The 22589-nt window shown below is 34.8% G+C and overlaps 1 protein-coding gene across 6 annotated transcripts in view; it reads left to right on the top strand.

Moving 5' to 3' along the window:
• Nucleotides 1–22589, top strand: part of TENT2 (terminal nucleotidyltransferase 2) — a 90301-nt gene that overhangs the window by 27124 nt on the left and 40588 nt on the right. For 5 of the 6 annotated variants that reach the window (XM_073234705.1, XM_037000012.2, XM_037000004.2 and 2 more), the window contains 6 exons: nt 14171–14285; nt 14376–14467; nt 15917–15983; nt 17632–17701; nt 20110–20186; nt 20574–20702. In XM_073234705.1, the coding sequence (XP_073090806.1) occupies nt 14171–14285; nt 14376–14467; nt 15917–15983; nt 17632–17701; nt 20110–20186; nt 20574–20702 (550 nt within the window). Of the gene's footprint in view, nt 1–14170; nt 14286–14375; nt 14468–15903; nt 15984–17631; nt 17702–20109; nt 20187–20573; nt 20703–22589 lie in introns of all 6 variants that reach the window. The other variant, XM_037000024.2, reaches the window with a different exon arrangement.

Raw genomic sequence — 22589 nt, 5'->3', positions numbered from 1 at the left:
TTTTGATGTATTTCTGAATTTGGTTTGCTGATATTTTGTTGAGGATTTTTGCATCTATGTTCATCAGGGATATTGGTCTGTAATTTTCTTTTTTTGTGGTGTCTTTGGTTTGGTATTAGAGTGATTCTGGCCCTCATAGAATGTGTTTGGAAGTATTCCCTCCTCTTCTACTTTTTGGAATACTTTAAGAAAGATGGGTATTAGCTCTCCCTCAAATGTTTGGTCAAATTCAGCTGTGAATCCATGTGGACTTGGGATTTCATTTTTTGGGAGTTTTTTTTTTTTATTAGCAACTTGATTTCATTGCTGTTAATTGGTCTGTTAAGATTTTCTGTTTCTTCTTGGGTCAGTCTTGGAAAGCTATATTTTTCTAGGAATTTGTCCATTTTTTCTAGGTTGTCTAAATCATTGGCATATAAATTTTCATAGTATTCTCTAATCTTTGTATTTCTATGGTATTTGTTATGATTATTCCTTCATTTCTGGTTTTGTGTATGTGTATACTCTCTTCTAGATAAGTTTGGCTAGGGCTTCATGTTTTCTCAAATAACCAGTTGCTGGTTTCATTATTTTTTTCCTATTGTTTTATTCTTCTCTATTTTATGTATGTCTGCTCTGATCCCTAGGGCTCTATTCATACAGTGTATGTTGTCTGTCAAAAAAGTTTTGAAAGCCACTAAGATGTAAATTTATGTCAAAATTGTAGACCAGGACTCGGCACAAAACATCAAGTGAAAGCTTGTTTTGTTTGTTTGTTTTCCATCCTTCTTTTATTAGGTAATTCTTTCTTGGCCATATTATATTATTTCTTGCTTTTTAGTATGTGCCTAAAGGCAATCACACATCTGGGAAAGAAATCAGTAATTATATTGCCTAACCAGCATGCCAGTTTATAAATTAAGAAGGCTCTACACTGTGCCCATACAAAAACATAATAACACATTAACAAGGAGTTTGTCATTTTCAGCGTGATGTTTTCCTGATCTATTTTATTTTAATTTGAAGAGAGAGGAAATTCAGCATCAAGAATGAATTTATACTTTCTTTACATATCTAGCCTTATTTTGCTCAGTAATTAGTATCAACTTCTTCTAGTTACATGTGTAACTAAGATTAAGGCAATGAGAGAGCCTCAGGAGTTGCCAATTTTTGTTGAAATGTTTATGAACTAGTGACCTGGTTCTGTACTATATTCATTTTTTTTTCTTCTGTCTTGAAAGTTCACTGCTAATTTGTGTTTCTTGTTTGTAGATAGTACTTATATTTAGCCAAATGCCTGTTACCACTTTTCATATGTTGTAGAATATAATCAGATTTTAGTAATCCCAGCTAAGAGGTTCTTTTCACTTTCTTTTTATGGGAGCCACGCTAACAGGGACAGATGGAGAAACTGCTGAGAATACAATGTGAAAGATGGGCCTTAAGGTTTTATTATTGACACAGGTTAAAACTTTTTTGAATCCAAATCCATACTTGTCCTTAATGGTTTTGTTGGCCTCAGAAAATGATAACTTTATTGGTAATTTGACCTGAGTCTGACTTTACAGACAGGTTATAATTTTAGGAAAAAGAACAGATATATTTGGCATAAATACTAATTTTATATTTTAAAATATAAGTTAATATTTTTCTATAATTTTAACAGATGCAACTTTTACATATAGTGAGAAGGAGATACCTACTACAATTAATTTTAATGTAATAGGTCTTGGCAGGCAGACTGAGCAGGTAGTATTGTAGAAATTTTGAGAACTTAAGAATAATCTATTTAATACTTGTTGGAATTGCTTTTTTAAAAATAATGATAAGGAAATATATGCTTCTGAATGAAACAAAAGCAAAGTTACTGAAGTGCCATTATGCATAGCCAGCTTACTATTACATATATGATATAAATATTTGATGCCTGATATTCAGCCAAGGAGATTTCATAGCATACATTACTTTTTCTTTGTAATTATCTCCTAAAATGTTTCTTTAAATTTAAGTAATAGAAGTCTTATTTCAGTATGTGTGTGTATTTCTTTTGAGTTTTTGTCTTAATTGGACTCTGTATTCTCTGTCTTCTGTTCAAGGATATAATAACAAAACTTGATAATGTGAATCCCTAAGTAAATGGCTAGATGTTGAGGAAAATTATATTATATAAAACAGAGAGAAGATATGTTTCCATGAGTGTAAAAAACAGAGGAGCAAATATGTGAAATTTCATATTTTACACATAATCATGACTGTTTCTACATGAACATGGTCATTCAGGTGAAAGAACTTTATAAATATAGTAAAACTTCATTTGAGCATTGTAGTAAAGAAATTTATTTCTTTTTGTTATTCAACAAATGTTGAATACCTACTATGACTTCTAGGATTGTGTTGATATGCCTAATTGATTCTCTAAGTCAGGGGGTTGGCAAAACTTTTTCTATGAAGAGCAAAATAATAAATACTGGGCTACATGGGGTCTCAGTCTCTTATTTTTTTTTCTTTGTATTTTAAACAGTGCTTAAGAACATAAAAATCATTTTAGCTTGCTGGACCTATAAAACAGTCCAGAGACAGTACTTGGTCTAAGTGCCATAGTTTGCCAACCCTGCTCTAGGTAAATAAAAAAATCATTCAAGCATCTTTTAAAATTAGAAAATAATCACTTTTAGTGGAAACATTCACAAATCTTTTATAAACTTGGATGCTTTTTTTTTTTAGCTTTTTATTATGGAAAATATCAAATACATACAAGAAGTATAGTATTGTAAATCCTCATATCACCAAGCTTTAACAGTTACCAACATATGACCAATCTTATTTCATCTGTACATGCCTCCTCATTAGTTTGAAGCTTATTAAAGATGTCATATTATTTGTAGTTATTTCAGTGTTCTGGTTTGTTATCTTTGCCAGTACTGTATTATATTGTAGCTATATAGTAAGTGTACAAGTTAGGTAAGGTAAATCCTCCAATTTTTTCATTCTTTTTCTTGGCTATTTTCAGTCTTTTGACTTTACAAATAAAATTTAAAATTGTTTTCTCAATTTCGAGAGCCAAGCCTACTAGAGCCTACTAAGCTTTCATACACACACACACACACACACACACACACACATAATTTTTCCCCCTTTTTTTATTGGAGTGACTATAAATCAGTTTCAGGGGAATTGACATCTTAATAATAGTCTTCTGATCCACAAACTTGACGTATCTCTCCATTTATTCAGGTCTTTAATTTCTCTCATCACTATTCAGTAATTTCAGTGTATAGGTTCTTGTATTTTGGTATATATATATATATTTCTAAATATTTCATGTTTTATTATTGATCATTTTTTAAAATGTAAATTTCCAATTGTTTTTTGCTAGTACTAGTATATATTCTTAGTTATTTTTTAGAAAATTAAAACATAAGAGAAAAAAACCTTGGTTTGATATGTTACATTAAAATTTCCATTAGTTTGTGGACACTTCTGGCTTTCTGGTATGCTTTATTATCTGTAGGAATGTTACTCTGTTTATTCTCATTTTTCTTATCAAACTTGGTGTGGGAATTGGCTATAATCCAGTTTAGGTGTTACTTGTCCAAATTTTTTTGTCTTCCTCCCATTCTCACCTCTCTTTCTGAGATCCCAGTTCTCTTCTCTTATTTGTGTTTAGGTGAGGTGGCTTTTTCTGTACTGTTTTTAGATGAGGAGGGTTGGGCAGGCTAGCTTTTCTAGGTCTTTGGGTCTAGGAATCCTTTTCTGTTGTTAGGTAGTTTTAAGAAATATTCTTCCTGAGACCATTTCTCTTCTCCTTAGCTTCTTATATCTAGAGCAGGATTTCTCACCCTTACAATATTGGCATTTTGGTTAGATAATCTTTGCTGTGAGAGATTGTCCTCTGTGTTATAGGATGTTCAGTGGCAGCCTGGCTTCTACTAACTACTTGCCAGTGACCACCCTGTGGTGCCTACCGGCTGCCACCCCCCCAATTTTGGTAACCAAAAATGTTTGGAGGCATTGTCAAATGTCCTCTGGGAGTCAGAATTGTTCTAGTTCTAGATGTTGTTTCCTTTGTCCCTAATAGCTGTGTACTGCTTTGTTTATATTTCACATCTTGGCAGTTTATGCTTGGTGTGTTGCTTTGTCTTAAACGGGTGCTTCACTTAGATCTGAAATTTCTGATTTTACTGTGAAGCTCTTGGATTTACCTGTGAATTGTAGCCAATGATGTTCCACACTGAATTGGACTCCTCAGTTTGAGGAAGGGGGTGGGAAGTAGTACCTGGAGGCTGTTTGATTCATGGATGTTTTGGCTTCAGGCTGCCCCAAATCCCTTTCCGCCTGTTCCTCTTAATGTTTCTGATACCATGTGGGACTTGCTGCTAAAGGTGTTTGGTCCCAGTGCTTCTTAGTTTGCCTATGAGTGATATATAGTCAATTAATTGTGTCATATTTGTTGGTCATGTTTTATTTCTCTTTGGTTTAGTTAGATTTGTTCATTTTATTTTCCTAGATACTGTCTGTTTTGAGGGGAGAGGTATTCAGGGTTATTAAAAAATTATGTCCCATTCACTGCCCAGTTTCTCAGACTGCCTCTGCCTTCTTAAAATGAATATTCTAAACCTGATCGAAGAAAATGTTCTAGATGATGGGTGAGACTTGTGCCTATTCATGGATTTGAAGAAGGCCTAGATGGGGAGAGATTGAAAGGCAAGTGAGAGACTGAAAACCTGATGGAGGCATTTGTGCCTTGAGGGATTAGCTTTGAATGGGGGAAAAAGACAGTTTGTCTAACAGAGGTAAGAGATGAGGTTTCATTCAAACATGCAAGTTTGCGAATTTATGGTTAGGAAGCTAAGGAATGTCACATCTGGTACCCTCAGTTGTCTTAGTGAACTTGAGTTAAAGTTGTCTGCTAAAGAAAGTAAGAGAACTGTAGAGGGCGTGAGGAAAGTAGCAAAGATTTTGGAATGGTGATGGTGAATATCTAACCAGAGACATGGAAGTAATTGCTGAGTGATGCTAAGGGACGTCCTTAGGCTAATTCTCAAACTCTTAACTTTGAAAGATGCCAATTTAATGATTCTTAATCTTTTTTTTCAGTTTTATCTTTCAGCAGCTTGAGTCAGAGAAGGTGTGTGTTTGTATTGATCTAAGATTAGGTTTTTGCAGTATAGGTGTTAAAGCATGACGAAAGGATAATGTTGTTAAGGCATGATAAAAGAGTGTGGTTTAAGGGATGCACTGTGGGATATAGATGGGATAGAAAAGGAAATCATGCCATTTGAGTGTTGATAGGTTAGGAAAAAAGAGAGGATTCAAAGGAATCCAGTTCTGCATGGTCCTAGAACAGGTATTAGAGGAGTAAGAAATTAATAAATGGACAGGAGATTGAAGCCAAGATAGAATACTAGAATTAAAAATTTCAGAGCTAGAGAAGTTTTGTTTTTTTTTGTAAGACTACATGGCTATAAGAGTGTAGCACTGACGAAGAATATTGGGGTAGAAGTTCAGAAATGATAGAAGTATGTTGTGATATGTAGTCCTTATAGATATAGAAATTACCTATGATGATGGCAAGAGTTGAGTTGGAGGAAAAAGTATGAACCAGATAGGTAGATCAACAGGAAGATTCATCCTTGGATGGCAACAAGAAAACAGGGTTCAGGGCTTTGTTGTAAGAATGGGAAAGAAGGTGGCTTACCATGAGCACAGATGACCAGAGCCTTTTCTGTCATATTTGGTATTTGTAGTATGAATACCAGAGGTTGGGCAAACTTCTTTAAAGGGACAGATACTAGATATTTTAGACTTCACCACTCACATATGGTTTCTGTCACATATTTTTTTTTAAAACATTAAAAATGAGTTTTTAGTAACACATTTAGTAACAACAGAGTACAGTTAAAATGTAGACAAGTTAAAGTTAAAATTTATTATTTTATTTATTTATTTATTTTTTGAGAGGACATCTCTCATATTTATTGATCAAATGGTTGTTAACAACTATAAAATTCTGTATAGGGGGGGTCAATGCTCAATGCACAGTCATTAATCCATCTCAAGCCTAGTTCTCTTCAGTCTCCAATCTTCTGAAGCATAATGAACAAGCTCTTACATGGTGAACGAATTCTTACATAGTGAATAAGTTCTTACATGGTGAACAGTACAAGGGCAGTCATCACAGAAACTTTTGGTTTTGATCACGCATTATGAACTATAAACAATCAGGTCAAATATGAATATTCATTTGATTTTTATACTTGATTTGTATGTGGATCCCACATTTCTCCCTTTATTATTATTTTTATTTTTAATAAACTGCTGAAGTGGTAGGTAGATGCAAGATAAAGGTAGAAAACATAGTTTAGTGTTGTAAGAGAGCAACTGTAGATGATCAGATATGTGCCTGTAGACTATGTGCTAATACGAGCTAGACAAGGGCAATAAAACATACACGGATGCAGAAGCTTTCTTTCAACACAGAGGGGGGTGAGGTTCTAAGCTTCACTACTGTTGTTCCCCAATTTCTCACCTGATGGCCCCCCTGCGACTGTGCCTGTCTTAGGTTGTTCCTCCCTTGAGGAATCTTACCCATCTCTGGGTAAGCAGTCGTCTTCTGGGGCCATACAGGGAAATGTAAAGTTGGTAAGTGAGAGAGAAGCCATATTGTTTGAAAAGGTTAGCTTTTTACTTCTTTGCAGATTTATGCCCTGTGGCTTCTATGCCCAGCACTTGTCTCGAGGTATCTTTACCACCTGGAGGAATTATGATACTCGGTAAATTCGATATGAGGCACGAATTCTATTTAAGAGTTGTAATTAGGAAGGAAGAAGAAAAGCTATAGAGGTAGCATATGGAAGAAAACATGGGAGGATTGATTATTTCTTTGACATATCTTCTTGTATAGTACCTTAAGTATGTATAGGTTTTAAAATACTAACTAACTTGCGCACACATATTAACATAATAGGAATACGGTGACATAAACAAAGCAAATCTATAATTACCAGCCATCTCCAGTGAAGCCAAGAAAACCATTTAGGCACCCTAGGCATTTGTGAAAATTAGTCTATGATATGATGGATATTGTCCAACTGTACTTGAACAGTCTGAGAGAAGTCAGACAAATTAAAGCAACCCATTTCTGGGATCTGTTCACATCCCATATGTTCTTTTAACTGTAGATAGTTTATAGTCATAAGATTTTGGAGCGCTACAACTTGCACCCCTCCCACCTCCTGGTTGAGTTCCAACAGTACAGATCCGGTCAATTCGTTGTCTCACCGTATGCACATGCCAGCCTAGACATCTCCCTCCTCATTCCAATGGCAAGTCCAGGAAACGGTGGGGTGGACGCAGCCACAACCACAGCATCGCCCTGATCCCTCTGGAGGCTTTTTGATGCTCATCCCCCGGCATGAGTCCTCCAGAGAGTGCTGATGCCGGAAGCTCCTCCTCATATCGTATCTTAGTTCATTTTCTGGGTAGCCAAGCTAGGCCTTGATCTTCTGCATAGAAACAAATAGACCCTTTGCCCACACTTTGACATGCCCTCTATACCACTGTGTAGAACTCATTGGAGGTCAGCACACAGGAACTGATTTTTTTTTTTTAATCTTTAATCTACACTTCCATGAAGAATACTATGTTTACTATGATCTCCCCTATATCAGGTCCCCCCTAAAACCACATTATGGTCACTGTCCATCAGCATAGCAAAATGTAGAACCACTACTTGTCCTCTCTGTGTTGTACAGCCCTCCCTCCCCTTTCTCCCTCCCCCCACTATGCATGCTAATCTTAATACCCCCCTTCTTCTCCCCCTGCTTATGCCCCCCTGCCCACCCATCCTCCCCAGTTCCTTTCCCTTTGGTACCTGTTAGTCCATTTTTGGGTTCTGTAATTCCGCTGCTGTTTTGTTCCTTCAGTTTTTCCTTTGTTCTTATACTCCTCAGATGAGTGAAATCATTTGGTATTTCTCTTTCTCCACTTGGCTTATTTCACTGAGCATAATACTCTCCAGTTCCATCCATGTTGCTGCAAATGGTAGGATTTTTCCTCTTCTTATGGCTGAGTAGTATTCCATTGTGTATATGTACCACATCTTCTTTATCCATTCATCTACCGATGGACATTTAGGTTGCTTCCAATTCTTGGCTATTGTAAATAGCACTGCGATAAACATAGGGGTGCATCTGTCTTTCTCAAATTTGATTGCTGTGCTCTTAGGGTAAATTCCTAGGAGTGGAATTCCTGGGTCAAATGGTAGGTCTGTTTTGAGCATTTTGATGAACCTCCATACTGTTTTCTACAATGGCTGAACTAATTTACATTCCCACCAGCAGTGTAGGAGGGTTCCCCTTTCTCCACAGCCTCGCCAACATTTGTTGTTGTTTGTCTTTTGGATGGCAGCCATCCTTACTGGTGTGAGGTGATACCTCATTGTAGTTTTAATTTGCATTTCTCTGATAATTAGCGATGTGGAGCATCTTTTCATGAGTCTGTTGGCCATCTGTATTTCTTTTTTAGAGAACTGTCTGTTCAGTTCCTCTGCCCATTTTTTAATTGGGTTATTTGTTTTTTGTTTGTTGAGGGGTGTGAGCTCTTTATATATTCTGGACGTCAAGCCTTTATTAGATCTGTCATTTTCAAATATATTCTTCCATACTGTAGGGTTCCTTTTTGTTCTATTGATGGTGTCTTTCGCTGTACAGAAGCTTCTCAGCTTAATGTAGTCCCACTTGCTCATTTTTGCTGTTGTTTTCCTTGCCCAGGGAGATATGTTCAAGAAGAGGTCACTCATGTTTATGTCTAAGAGGTTTTTGCCTATGTTTTTTTCCAATAGTTTAATGGTTTCATGACTTACATTCAGGTCTTTGATCCATTTTGAGTTTACCTTTGTATATGGGGTTAGACAAAGGTCCAGTTTCATTCTCCGACATGTAGCTGTCCAGTTTTGCCAGCACCATCTGTTGAAGAGACTGTCATTTTGACATTGTATGTCCATGGCTCCTTTATCAAATATTAATTGACCATATATGTTTGGGTTAATTTCTGGAGTCTCTAATCTGTTCCACTGGTCTGTGGCTCTGTTCTTGTGCCAGTACCAAATTGTCTTGATTACTATGGCTTTGTAGTAGAGCTTGAAGTTGGGGAGTGAGATCCCCCCTACTTTATTCTTCTTTTTCAGGATTGCTTTGGCTATTCAGGGTCTTTGGTGTTTCCATATGAATTTTTGAATTATTTCTTCCAGTTCATTGAAGAATGTTGCTGGTAATTTGATAGGGATTGCGTCAAATCTGTATATTGCTTTAGGCTGGATGGCCATTTTGACAATATTAATTCTTCCTAGCCATGAGCAGGGGATGAGTTTCCATTTGTTAGTGTCCCCTTTAATTTCTCTTAAGAGTGACTTGTAGTTTTCAGAGTATAAGTCTTTCACTTCTTTGGTTAGGTTTATTCCTAAGTATTTTATTCTTTTTGATGCAATTGTGAATGGAATTGTTTTCCTGATTTCTCTTTCTGTTGATTCATTGTTAGTGTATAGGAAAGCTACAGATTTCTGTGTGTTAATTTTGTATCCTGCAACTTTGCTGTATTCCGATATCAGTTCTAGTAGTTTTGGAGTGGAGTCTTTAGGGTTTTTTTATGTACAGTATCATATCATCTGCAAATAGTGACAGTTTAACTTCTTCTTTACTAATCTGGATTCCTTGTATGTCTTTGTTTTGTCTGATTGCCGTGGCTAGGGCCTCTAGTACTATGTTAAATAACAGTGGGGAGAGTGGGCATCCCTGTCTAGTTCCCGATCTCAGAGGAAATGCTTTCAGCTTCTCGCTGTTCAGTATAATGTTGGCTGTGGGTTTATCATATATGGCCTTTATTATGTTGAGGTACTTGCCCTCTATTCCCATTTTGCTGAGAGTTTTTATCATGAATGGATGTTAAATTTTGTCAAATGCTTTTTCAGCATCTATGGCGATGATCATATGGTTTTTGTCTTTCTTTTTGTTGATGTGGTGGATGATGTTGATGGATTTTCGAATGTTGTACCATCCTTGCATCCCTGGGATGAATCCCACTTGGTCATGGTGTATGATCCTTTTGATATACTGTTGAATTCTGTTTGCTAATATTTTATTGAGTATTTTTGCATCTACATTCATCAGGGATATTGGTCTGTAATTTTCTTTTTTGGTGGGGTCTTTGCCTGGTTTTGGTATTAGGGTGATGTTGGCTTCATAGAATGAGTTTGGGAGTATTCCCTCCTCTTCTGTTTTTTGGAAGACTTTAAGGAGAATGGGTATTATGTCTTCTCTGTGTGTCTGATAAAATTCCGAGGTAAATCCGTCCAGCCCCGGGATTTTGTTCTTGGGTAGTTTTTTGATTACCATTTCAATTTCTTTGCTCGTAATTGGTTTGTTTAACTTTTGTGTTTCTTCCTTGGTCAGTCTTGGGAGGTTGGATTTTTCTAGGAAATTGTCCATTTCTTCTAGGTTTTCCAGCTTGTTGGCATATAGGTTTTCATAGTAGTCTTTAATAATTCTTTGTATTTCTGTGGGGTCTGTCTTGATTTTTCCATTCTCATTTCTGATTATGTTGATTTGTGTTGATTCTCTTTTTCTCTTAATAAGTTTGGCTAGAGGCTTATCTATTTTGTTTATTTTCTTAAAGAATGAGCTCTTGGTTTCGTTGATTTTTGCTATTGTTATATTCTCTATTTTGTTTATTTCTTCTCTGATCTTTATTATGTCCCTCCTTCTGCTGACTTTAGGCCTCATTTGTTCTTCTTTTTCCAGTTTCGATAGTTGTGATGTTAGACTATTCATTTGGGATTGTTCTTCCTTCTTCAGCTGTGCCTGGATCGCTATATACTTTCCTCTTAAGACTGCTTTCGCTGCATCCCACGGGCTTTGTGTTGTTGTCATCATTTGTTTCTATATATTCCTTGATCTCTATTTTGATTTGTTCATTGATCCATTGATTATTTAGAGGCATGTTGTTAAGCCTCCATGTGTTTGTGAGCCTTTTTGTTTTCTTTGTAGAATTTATTTCTAGTTTTATACCCTTGTGGTCTGAAAAATTTGTTGGTAGAATTTCAATATTTTGGAATTTACTGAGGCTTTTTTTGTGAGCTAGTATGTGGTCTATTCTGGAGAATGTTCCATGTGCACTTGAGAAGAATGTATATCCTGTTGCTTTTGGATGTAGAGTTCTATAGATGTCTGTTAGGTCCATCTGTTCTAGTGTGTTGTTCAATGCCTCTGTGTCCTTACTTATTTTCTGCCCGGTGGATCTATCCTTTGGGGTGAGTGGTGTGTTGAAGTCTCCTAAGGTGAATGCATTGCAGTCTATTTCCCTCTTTTGTTCTGTTAATATTTGTTTCACAAATGCTGGTGCTCCTGTGTTGGGTGCATATTGTTTGCCTGAAATATGTTTTTCCATCCTTTGACTTTTAGTCTGTGCTGGTTTTGGGTTTGAGGTGAGTTTCTTGTAAACAGCATATAGATGGGTCTTGCTTTTTTATCCATTCTATTACTCTTTGTCTTTTGATTGGTGCATTAAGTCCATTTACATTTAGGGTGACTATTGAGAGATATGTACTTATTGCCATTGCAGGCTTTAGATTCGTGGTTACCAAAGGTTCAAGGTTAGCTTCTTTAGTATCTTACTGCCTAACTTAGCTCGGTTATTGAGCTGTTATATACACTGTCTGGAGATTCTTCTCTTCTGTCCCTTCTTATTCCTCTTCCTCCATTCTTCATATGTTGCATGTTTTGTTCTGTGCTCTTTTTAGGAGTGCTCCCATCTAGAGCAGTCCCTGTAAGAGGTGGTTTGTAAGATTCCCTGTAGAGGTGGTTTGTGGGAAGCAAATTCCCTCAGCTTTTGCATGTCTGGGAATTGTTTAATCCCGCCATCATATTTAAATAATAGTCGTGCTGGATACAGTATCCTTGGTTCAAGGCCCTTCTGTTTCATTGCATTAAATATATCATGCCATTCTCTTCTCGCCTGTAGGGTTTCTGTCGAGAAGTCTGACGTTAGGCTGATGGGTTTTCCTTTATAGGTGACCTTTTTCTCTCTAGCTGCCTTTAAAACTCTTTCCTTGTCCTTGATCCTTCCCATTTTAATTACTATGTGTCTTGGTGTTGCCATCCTTGGATCCTTTCTGTTGGGGGTTCTGTGTAATTCTATGGTCTGTTCGATTATTTCCTCCCTCAGTTTGGGGAAGTTTTCAGCAATTATTTCTTCAAAGAGACTTTCTATCCCTTTTCCTCTTTCTTCTTCTTCTGGTACCCCTATAATACGAATATTATTCCTTTTGGATTGGTCACATAGTTCTCTTAGTGTTGTTTTGTTCCTGGAGATCCTTTTATCTCTCTCTGTGTCAGCTTCTATATGTTCCTGTTCTCTGGTTTCTATTCCTTCAATGGCCTCTTGCATCTTATCCATGCTGCTTATAAATCCTTCCAGGGATTGTTTCACTTCTGTGATCTCCTTCCTTGCATCTGTGATCTCCCTCCGGACTTCATCCCATTGCTCTTGCATTTTTCTCTGCATCTCATACAATTGCTCTTGCATTTTTCTCTGCATCTCTGTCAGCATGTTCATGATTTTTATTTTGAATTCTTTTTCAGGAGGACTGGTTAGGTCTGTCTCCTCAGGTGTTGTCTCTGTGATCTTTGTCTGCCTGTAGTTTTGCCTTTTCATGGTGTTAGAGATAGTTTGCCGAGCTGGTACGAGTGACAGCTGGAAGAGCTTTCCTTCTTGTTGGTTTGTGGCCTTCCTCTCCTGGGAGAATAGCGACCTCTAGTGGCTTATGCTTGGCAGCTGTGCGCAGACAGGGCTTCTGCTACCTGCCCGTTTGCTATGGAGTTTATCTCCGCTGTTGCTGTGGGCCTGGCCTGGCTGGGGCTGCTTCTCCAAAATGGTGGAGCCCTGTTGGATGGGGAGTGGCCAGGAGGCTATTTATCTCTGTAATGGGCCTCTGTGCTCCCTGTTGCCCAGGGGATTAGCGTGCCCAGAGATCCCCAGATTCCCTGCCTCTGGGCTAAGTTTCCTGTCCTACCCCTTTAAAAGTTGCAAAAAGCACTCTCTCTTGCTGCCCTGTTTCCCTAGTATTGGGGTCCCTGTCCGTTTAAGGCTTCCAAAAAGCACTCGCCAAAAAAAAAAGGGAAAAACCCGCGATTTTCTTTGTCCTCAGGCTCCGGTCTCAGGCACCCGCTCACCGGTCTTGCTGCCCTGTTTCCCTAGTATTGGGGTCCCTTTCCCTTTAAGGCTTCCAAAAAGCACTCGCCAAAAAAAAAAGGGAAAAACGCATGATCTTCTTTGTCCTCAGGCGCCGGTCTCAGGCACCCGCTCACCAGTCTTGCTGCCATTCTTCCCTAGTATTGGGGTCCCTGTCCCTTTAAGGCTTCCAAAAAGCACTCGCCAAAAAAAAGGGAAAAACACGCGATTTTCTCTGTCCTCAGGCGCTGGTCTCAGGCACCCGCTCACCGGCCTTACTGCCCTGTTTCCCTGGTATTGGGGTCCCTGTCCCTTTAAGGCTTCCAAAAAGCACTCGCCAAAAAAAAGAAAAAAACCGCTCCAGTTTCTTTCCACCCGCCAGGATCTGGGGGGAGGGATGCTCGGGTCCTGCCGGGCCGGGGCTTGTATCTTACCCCCTTTGCGAGGCACTGGGTTCTCGCAGGTGTGGATGTGGTCTAGATGTTGTCATGTGTCCTCTGGTCTCTATTTTAGGATGCTGTCTTTGTTATATTTTCATAATTCTATGTGGTTTTGGGAGGAGAGTTCCTCTGCTCTACTCACGCCGCCATCTTGGCTCCACCCCCTGTCACATATTTTTAAATATTTGTTTTTATAACCCTTTAAGAATGTAAAAATCTTACATTGTTAGCTAAATTTGTCTTTCCCGAATAAGTAGCACCCAAAGGTTATAGTTTGCTGGTCCATGGATTATAGTCAGTGAATTATGTGTGACTGTACTTTTCTTTGACTTGTCAGTGATGCTTTACTGTGTAAAATTAGTAACTATTTCAGTTACTCAGTAACTGTTGTTACCTGAGTAGTAGTAGTTTTATTAAGGAGATAATATATTTATTTTTAAGGTACTCTCAATAGTATTGTTTTACACTTCTCAGTATGGAAATTACTTTTACATTTCTGAAAATTTTTTTTTTTCCGTGGATTCAAGTTGAGTCAGCAGATATTAGAGTTATTTGAAGCATGTCAGCAGCAAGTAAGTGATTTAAAGAAGAAAGAACGCTGTCGAACACAGCTGCAGAGAGAAATTCAGCTGTTATTTCCACGTATGTTTCCCTGTTTTGCATGCCCTTTATGTATATCCATTGCTATTTTAAATTTTATGTAGTACCTTATCATTCTCTCTGTTTCTCTAGGAAGCAGACTTTTTTTGGTTGGGTCTTCCTTAAATGGATTTGGTACCCGGAGCAGTGATGGTGATTTATGTCTGGTTGTTAAAGAGGAACCAGTAAGTAATGAAACATTTAATTCCCTCTGTGTTTCTCCTGTTAAATCATTAAAAAAAATTCATAGAAAAGTCATTGAGGAAAAGAACTTGTTTTAATTATTCCTTTGGAGTCTTTGTTTATAGTAATTCAAGGAAAAACAAGAAATGTTTCTTTTTCTTTTAAGGCATGTACACAGTAACCATCATGGAATTTAGCATTAATGTATTTCTGATTTGTTAAAGTGAGATGGCTTCACTGTGTTTTTAAAGAGCTGTGCCTCTGTTTTGGAATGTCATTGCACTGGATATGTAACCAGAATGCAGCAAAGAAGAACATGTGTCAGTATTATATTCTTGATACATTTCCTTTCCATTGGAATTCTCAATGATTCTATTTTTAATTTTGTTTTTTTTTCTCCTTGAAAATGCTTTGCATTTTAGAGTTCTTATTTGGAGAATACAAGAGAGAAATTTCACTGAAATTTAAAATGATCCTATTGTGATTTAATAATTTTTTCTGATATTCTGGCTTTATTTCTCTTTTTTTATTTAGCAACCAAGTTTTGTTATTTAGTATTATGTTCATTTGAATTTCTTGTTAGCCAAAATGCTCTTGGGTATCCTTAATACCACAACAGTTGGTGTTCATAAAACTGACCTGATGCAGTCTGTTGAATATGCTGAGGTCTCTTAAATTAATTTCAGTATAATTTAAAAATGCCTTACTATAGCCTACCTTTTTAAGAATACAAGAAAAGTCTGTTGAATGGTAATACATATTTTTACTATCTGTACCTGTTGCTTCACTCACAAAATTGGCTTCCAGTTACTGCAAATCAGGAAGACATTCTAGGAAAGAAACTCTGGTATTGTTCTAGGCTTTGAAATCATATAAAGGAAAAGTAGAAACACAAAAACAGAACCTTAGAAATAATAAACATAGTAGAGAATACTAGAGTTGTAATGAAAACTTTCAGGAAGTTAAAGACTGCACTCAGGTACATACTACTTACCTCCAGTCATGTTCGCATGTCTGAATCATGTTGTCACACCTTATACAGAGACATCGTAGATTTGAACCTTATCTTTAAGCAGATGACAATTGAGATAAGGAAGTAAAACATGTTACAGAAAGTTAAAATTCTGTTCATTTTTCTTGAAAAAGATTCCTTTTTGTATGTTTATACTAAGGGGGAAAATTACATAAATGGCTGTTACAATATTTCTTTTAAAATTGTGTTTCAAATTTAAAATCAGGAACAGAGTTAGAAATGGTGATTTGAAAGACAGCCTAAAAGTTGATAATTTTTTTCCTATAATGTAATTTAGCATATATTGAAAAATAGCTCCAAAGAAAAGTATACTTTGTATGTTTTCTCTTTGTTGAGATACATTAAGAAAGTAAACTAAATTTCGAAAAATAATGAAAAGAAAACACCTTATTTTTAACTTTTCAGTGTTCTTTTTCAGGTAAATCAGAAGACTGAAGCATGGCATATACTCACCTTAGTCCATAAACACTTCTGTACTAGACTTTGTAAGTCTGATATGCCTCAAGTTTATACGTCATCTGACAAAACTATTTAAAATGTCGCTTACTTTATGTATTTTCTAGTAAGAATTGTCTGTTTTCTGGTCAGGATAGATACAAAGAATTTTATTTTCAGATAAATTCCTTTTAATTCTTGTTTAAAAATAAGAGTAACCTTTTATGAATAATTCTTTATTGAGTTTGCTTACAAGATATCCCACTGAATGCACTGGGGAATTCAAAGATAAATAAACTTCAATTCTTTTTCTCAAAAGATTATATATAGACTATTAAGGCATGAGTATAAATAACTGTAGCACAAAGGATCCAAGAAAAGCCAAAAGAGTGATACAGATGAAGTCTTGCAGGTGTTCATGTAAGGCGGAGAGAATTTCATCTGTTTTGCCTTGAGGTGTGATTTATGACATCAAATTTTAAAAATACGGTCACTGAACATGAAGCCCAAATGAATTACTACAACAGAAAGCAAAATTGTTGACTTAGGCCATTTTATTGTAAGATTTTATTGTTTGAGTAAGATAACTAAGCAGATTTTACTCCACATGGTAAGCCATCTCAATTTATTTCAAACTTTCACAAAGTATTGTAAACAGTTGAAGTCACATAACTGTGTGATGTTGGAAAGACATTTGTCCATTACTTAACAAGGATTACTTAATGTGTCATGCTTTGAGCTGGAAAATACAAAGTCAAGTAATAAGTTACTGCCCTTGAAAAAATATCTATTGTAGAAGAGAAATAAATCAAGCAATTAATATCAATGGACTTTTTTTCACATCTGTAAAATTAAGTAATTTGTACCTTAAAGGCTTTTTAGTAGCTATTACTAGAATGAAAAATACTAAAAATGGAAGAGACCTAGAGATCATCTAACTCAAATGAAAGTGTTTTTTTATTGTTTTTTAAGTAAACTGGTGATCAATGGTTTTAGTAACTTGCTTGAGGAATATAGTTTGTTGGTGTTAGAACTTGTACTTGGAACTCAAGTTTTAACTCTAAATCTTATTTTTCGTTAAACCTCACTGAATTCCTGCACTTGAATTGTACTGGAGGCTTGATGTATTCTGTGATTTTGTTGGTAAAAGCATTGTAACTGAACATTTTTAGTATTTTCCTAATTTTTTACAATCAGTGTGTATTGCTTTAAACTCAGGAAAAAATTTCTTCAAATTTGAGGGAATAAAAAATATGTATATGTGTGTGTTCTTCCTGTTAGAGATCATACTTATTGGAATGCATCAGAGCCCCATTTATCATGTTGCAAGCATTTCCACACTTAAGATTCTTTGTAAATATATCTATGGCTGCCATAATGTCTTGCCATGTGCTGTACTGAAAAAGCTGTCTGCCTGCTGCTAGCCTAGTTTTCCTGTTTATTTGCTGTGATGAACTTCCTCATAAATGTTATTAGATATTAGACCACATTTTTGAAAATAATTTTAATAAAGCCCTCTGAATGGTATTGGAAGTTCTAGTCTTAGATTTCGATACGTCCCTTCTTTGCTTTCTTCCTCAAAAACTGTGTTTTCTTAAAATGTCTTAGCTTAGTAAAATACTTCTTTTAAAATATGTGCATTGAAACTATGGATTTGTGGAATGTTCACAGATATTTACATTATCTTATATCCTTCAGCTGGCTACATTGAGAGACCTCAGCTGATTCGAGCAAAAGTGCCAATTGTGAAGTTCAGGGATAAAGTCAGGTAGGCAATTACCGAATTCCCTTTTTTCAGTTGCTTTAGATGGTTTTTAGATATTCTTTGGATGTAATTAAGAAATGTATGCTATAGCTTAATAACTTCATCAATTTTTAGATACCACTTTTAGAAATTACCTATTATAATTTGGCCTTTGAAATTATTTCTTAAACTAGTTGGAGCTGTTCTTCATGCTTAACTGTACTTATTCTGCTTGACATTATGAGTGTTTGAGACTGTCCAGTTTAAGAATATATGTATATTTACATTTCAGATTTTTAAATCTCTTACCTTTTGGAAATGTAATGTACTCTTAAGAACATATCTTAATTGATGAAATTTAATGTATATTTATATCAAGGTGATTATAAAATACATCTATATAGTCTACCAGCCTGGATTCTGAATTATTACGGGCATTTGAATTAGGGTCTTTTATATATCATGAATGTAAAATGTTAATAAATATTTATTTCATTGTTTAAAAAGATTTTTTGTTTTCTAAAAAATAAATAGGATTATGATAAATCAGGGTTTTCTAGCCCAGATTTATAAAAGTGATACTGAAATTGTTATATGAATGTAGGGGTAAGTGTATATGCACAATTGATCTTCATTATTCACGGATTCTGTACTTATGAATTTGCCTAGTTGATGAAATTTATTTTTTAACCTTCCCGGATGAACACTTCCAGCACTTTCATGGTCATCAGTAGACACACGGAAAGTGGGGAACATTTTGAGTCACCTCATACACTCTATTCCCAGCTGAGGTTAAGCAGTGTGTAAATACATAATACATCTTTTATCAAGTAAATAATGGTAGGGTTTTCTAAAGCACAAAGCTATGGGGGGATAAAACAAACCAAATATAAAAAAAACTGTTAGCTAATTGTGATTTTAAAAATACATGGTTTTAGTTATATAAACAACTTTATCCTCTTTCTGTTTAAGATATTATGCAAGCTTTTTTCATGGTCAGGTGTTCTTTAAAAATAGCATTTTTTTTTTTGAGAGGGCATCTCTCATATTTATTGATCAAATGGTTGTTAACTATAAAATTCTGTATAGGGGGGTCAATGCTCAATGCACAATCATTAATCCATCTCAAGCCTAATTCTCGTCAGTCTCCAATCTTCTGAAGCATAACGAACAAGTTCTTACATGTTGAACGAATTCTTACATAGTGAATAAATTCTTACATGGTGAACAGTACAAGGGCAGTCATCACAGAAGCTTTTGGTTTTGATCACGCATTATGAACTATAAATAATCAGGTCAAATATGAATATTCGTTTGATTTTTATACTTGATTTATATGTAGATCCCACATTTCTCCCTTTATTATTATTATTATTATTTTTATAAAAATAGCATTTTATAGTTTTTCTCTATACAAGCCATTAAAAAAAACTCCACTTCTAACATTTAAAGATAACTGATGTTAACATTTTGGTGTAAACTTTTCAATCCCTTTTCTATGCATATGAATGCATACAAGTTTTTAAATTAAACTTGAAATCATACTTTTTTAATTAACCATATATCATGGACACTTCCTGATATCATTGAATATTTTCTGGCTTTGTGTTTAATAGTTCTGTAGTATTTCTTTGAATGTGTCATCATTAACTTATCCATTCCTCTGTTAGAAGTAGCATTTTATGCATAAAATTCTTTCCATGCTAAGGATTTCTTTAGTATTTGCAAAAGTAGAATATGAAACAAGTAGTATGTATATTTTTAAAGCTCTGAATTCTTATTTTTAGAAAAGTTTTTGATTATAGACTAGTTTCCATCTACATGTTTTTTTCCCTCTCTTTAAAGTTATACAGAGGAAGTACAGACTGGTTTCAATGTTAGATTTGCACAACATAATTAAAGAATGTCGCTCCATCATTACCATAGTTTCCCAAAGCCAAATATATAATCTCTGAAGTGTTAATATCACTATCCATTTTTATCATTGTGCATGGATAATTGAAAGATTATAGGTGTTCTTTCCCCCAAACAAGAAAATTATGGAATGGTTAATTTAAAGTTTTATTATTAAAAGCTCTGGAAAGGAATTTTGTTAACATTTTATTTTAGGCATTCTTTTAATTGAAAAACTCATTGTTAAGAAGTTGGTCCTGGAATTTTATATAGAAAGGAATTAAAAAATTTTAAATTTCTTTTATTAAGGATAATTAGAACTTTAACAGTATATTATGGGTCTTTCAACCATAATTCTATTTTGTATTTTTAATTTACTAAGTCATATGAAAATGATATACTTATTCCTTTAGTGCCTCATTTTAAGGCCTTTGGGCCCATGCTATTTTTGTATTATTGGATGAATGGATATTAATTTAGTTACTATAGGGAGTTAGCTGAATTTATACTCGAGCTAAAGTGTGTTTTTCTTTCAATAGTTGTGTGGAGTTTGACTTGAATGTAAACAATATTGTTGGAATAAGAAATACATTCCTTCTCAGAACTTATGCATACCGTGAGTTTTTTATTTCCAAATAATTTTTGGCTTCTGTATTTATCCTTCATTCTGTATTCCTTTTTAAAGATGTTTGTAGTAAATCTTGACCTCTCTTTAGTTGTGTCATTATGTTTATATATCATGTCTCATTATATGCATAATAAGTTGCTCTGCTAGTCATACATATACTGCCAGAGTTACAGGTCAATAAAATGAATGTTAATAGTTGGTAATTTTTAAAAGGTAACTAAAGTATGTTTTAGATGTAAGACACATTTATAGTAAATGCAGTGTTTAGTACAGAGGGTGTTAGTGCTCTACTTATTGGCATAGAGTTAGTTAATGATGTAAACTTTCAAAGAAATGTAAAATCTTACCATTTTTAAGTTTTAATTTTACTTTCAGTTGAAAATCGAGTTCGTCCATTAGTACTGGTGATTAAGAAGTGGGCGAATCACCATGAGATAAATGATGCCAGTCGTGGTACTTTAAGCAGCTATAGTCTTGTACTGATGGTTTTGCACTATTTACAAAGTAAGTATTACAGGATTTTCCCAATTGTTAAAATGGAAAGACAGTTTAACTTCATTATTGTGTCTTCCCTGTTGACTCTGTTTAAAGTAGCATTTAATAAGTTCTTTCTAAGGCCGATAAAAAACCATATTTCCTATTTTGTTGCTATGAACACATGTTTTAGAAATGTTATCCCCTGGAAAACATTATAAAGAAGTTTCACTGTATTTTTATTTTTTTGCGTTGTCTATATTCACTTTTGTATTCAAAGAACATTCATCACAGTATCGTGGACCTATTAAGTTGAGGCAGGTGAATGTTCAGAAGGCCTATAAAAATAAGGTCAAGCACCATTCATCATGTTTTTTATTTTTCACTTGAGACAGGAATTATATGATTTTCTTGTTGGTCAAAGAAGCTTTTATTCCATGTGAGCTGGCATGGAGATTGGGTGAAAGACTTGATGTTCATGTAATAGAAGATCATACATAAGGATGTCTAGTGTCTGGTCTGTTCTGGGTTAATGATATTTCCACAGTTTAGAAAGCAGTATTGTAATATTTATGTTCATACCCTCTGACTCAATTCCATTTCTAGGTATTTATCCTAAGATAATAATTAGTGATGCATACATAGATTTATACATAAGGCTGTTTTTCTCGTGTTTGTTGAAATAATAAAAGACCAGAAATAATTAAGTTTATAAGAGTGGGGGGATGATTAATTAGAATACATCTTAGTATGAAATTTATGCAGCCACTAAAAATCATATTTTCAGGATTTAATAAAATATTCATATATGTAGGTCATATATAACATGATACCAACTTCATTTTTAAAATAGTAGCTTTTTGGATTTTGTGTATATAATTCATATGTACATACATATTGAGAAGGTATGTGCCAAAAATTTATCAATGGTTAATTATGGACAGTAGAATTTTTCTTTATATGTTACTATACTTGTAGATGTTTTATAATATGTATTAAATAAGAGTGTATTTCTGTTTGAATGATGAAATAAGAAGAATTTTTTTGAGTTTAGTGAGAGAGACTTATACTAGTTAAATGGGCCAAAGTTTTATGAATTAGTCATCAGAAAGGTTAGTCTTCCTCTTTGTTGTTAAAAAATTTCCAGCTAATTATAATACACGTATTTTTGTTGCTGACCAGTTTGTATGTACACTAGTTTGATGATTGATTTGCCCCTCCAAAAGGATTTGAAACATAATGTTGGCTATTTTAGATAATGCTTTATGTATCACTAATCATTTTTTGTCCAATTTTGCAGTTCAGTCTGAAACATATATTATTTTTTATGCTTTTTTAGTGGACTCTGTCCTCTTGTGGATTGTAGTTCACATTTATTAAAAATTGAATAGATTAAAAATATTTCTTTGAAAAATAATATGGCATTCATGTACCACCACATAGTGTCTATTCAATTTTAAGTTGTAGTTGTGACTTAAGAATTAGATTTGACTAAAGCACTTAACACATATGAACATCCATAATATGTGCCCTTTGCCTCCATTCTTATGGGTTACATTAGAAATTTTAATTTGATTGCCTTCTTTAGAAAAATGTGCTTTAATCACAGATGTCTCAAGGTGGTTTTACAAACAAGCTGAAAATTCAAACAGTATTTTATGAGTGTAATAAAATCATGTTAAATTTTGGTCTAGATTTTGTTAAACATTTTATTCTTGACAAAGTGATCCCATTTATCAGGGTGGTTTGTAGCTAATGGCACTATCATCAACCTATTTGTAGTTCTTTGTTAAAGGACATCAGCTATCAGAGCTAATGTGTAACTCTGTACTTTGACAAATTTAAGCTACTTTTCCTTAGAACAAATTAGAGAGATTGAAATTAGCTGTTGAATTTTTTGTCATACAAGAGCCTGCA

The sequence above is a fragment of the Manis javanica genome, chromosome 1, assembly GCF_040802235.1.
Source record: "Manis javanica isolate MJ-LG chromosome 1, MJ_LKY, whole genome shotgun sequence".
Classification (NCBI taxonomy): domain Eukaryota; kingdom Metazoa; phylum Chordata; class Mammalia; order Pholidota; family Manidae; genus Manis; species Manis javanica.
This window is presented reverse-complemented; position numbering and strand designations above follow the sequence as displayed.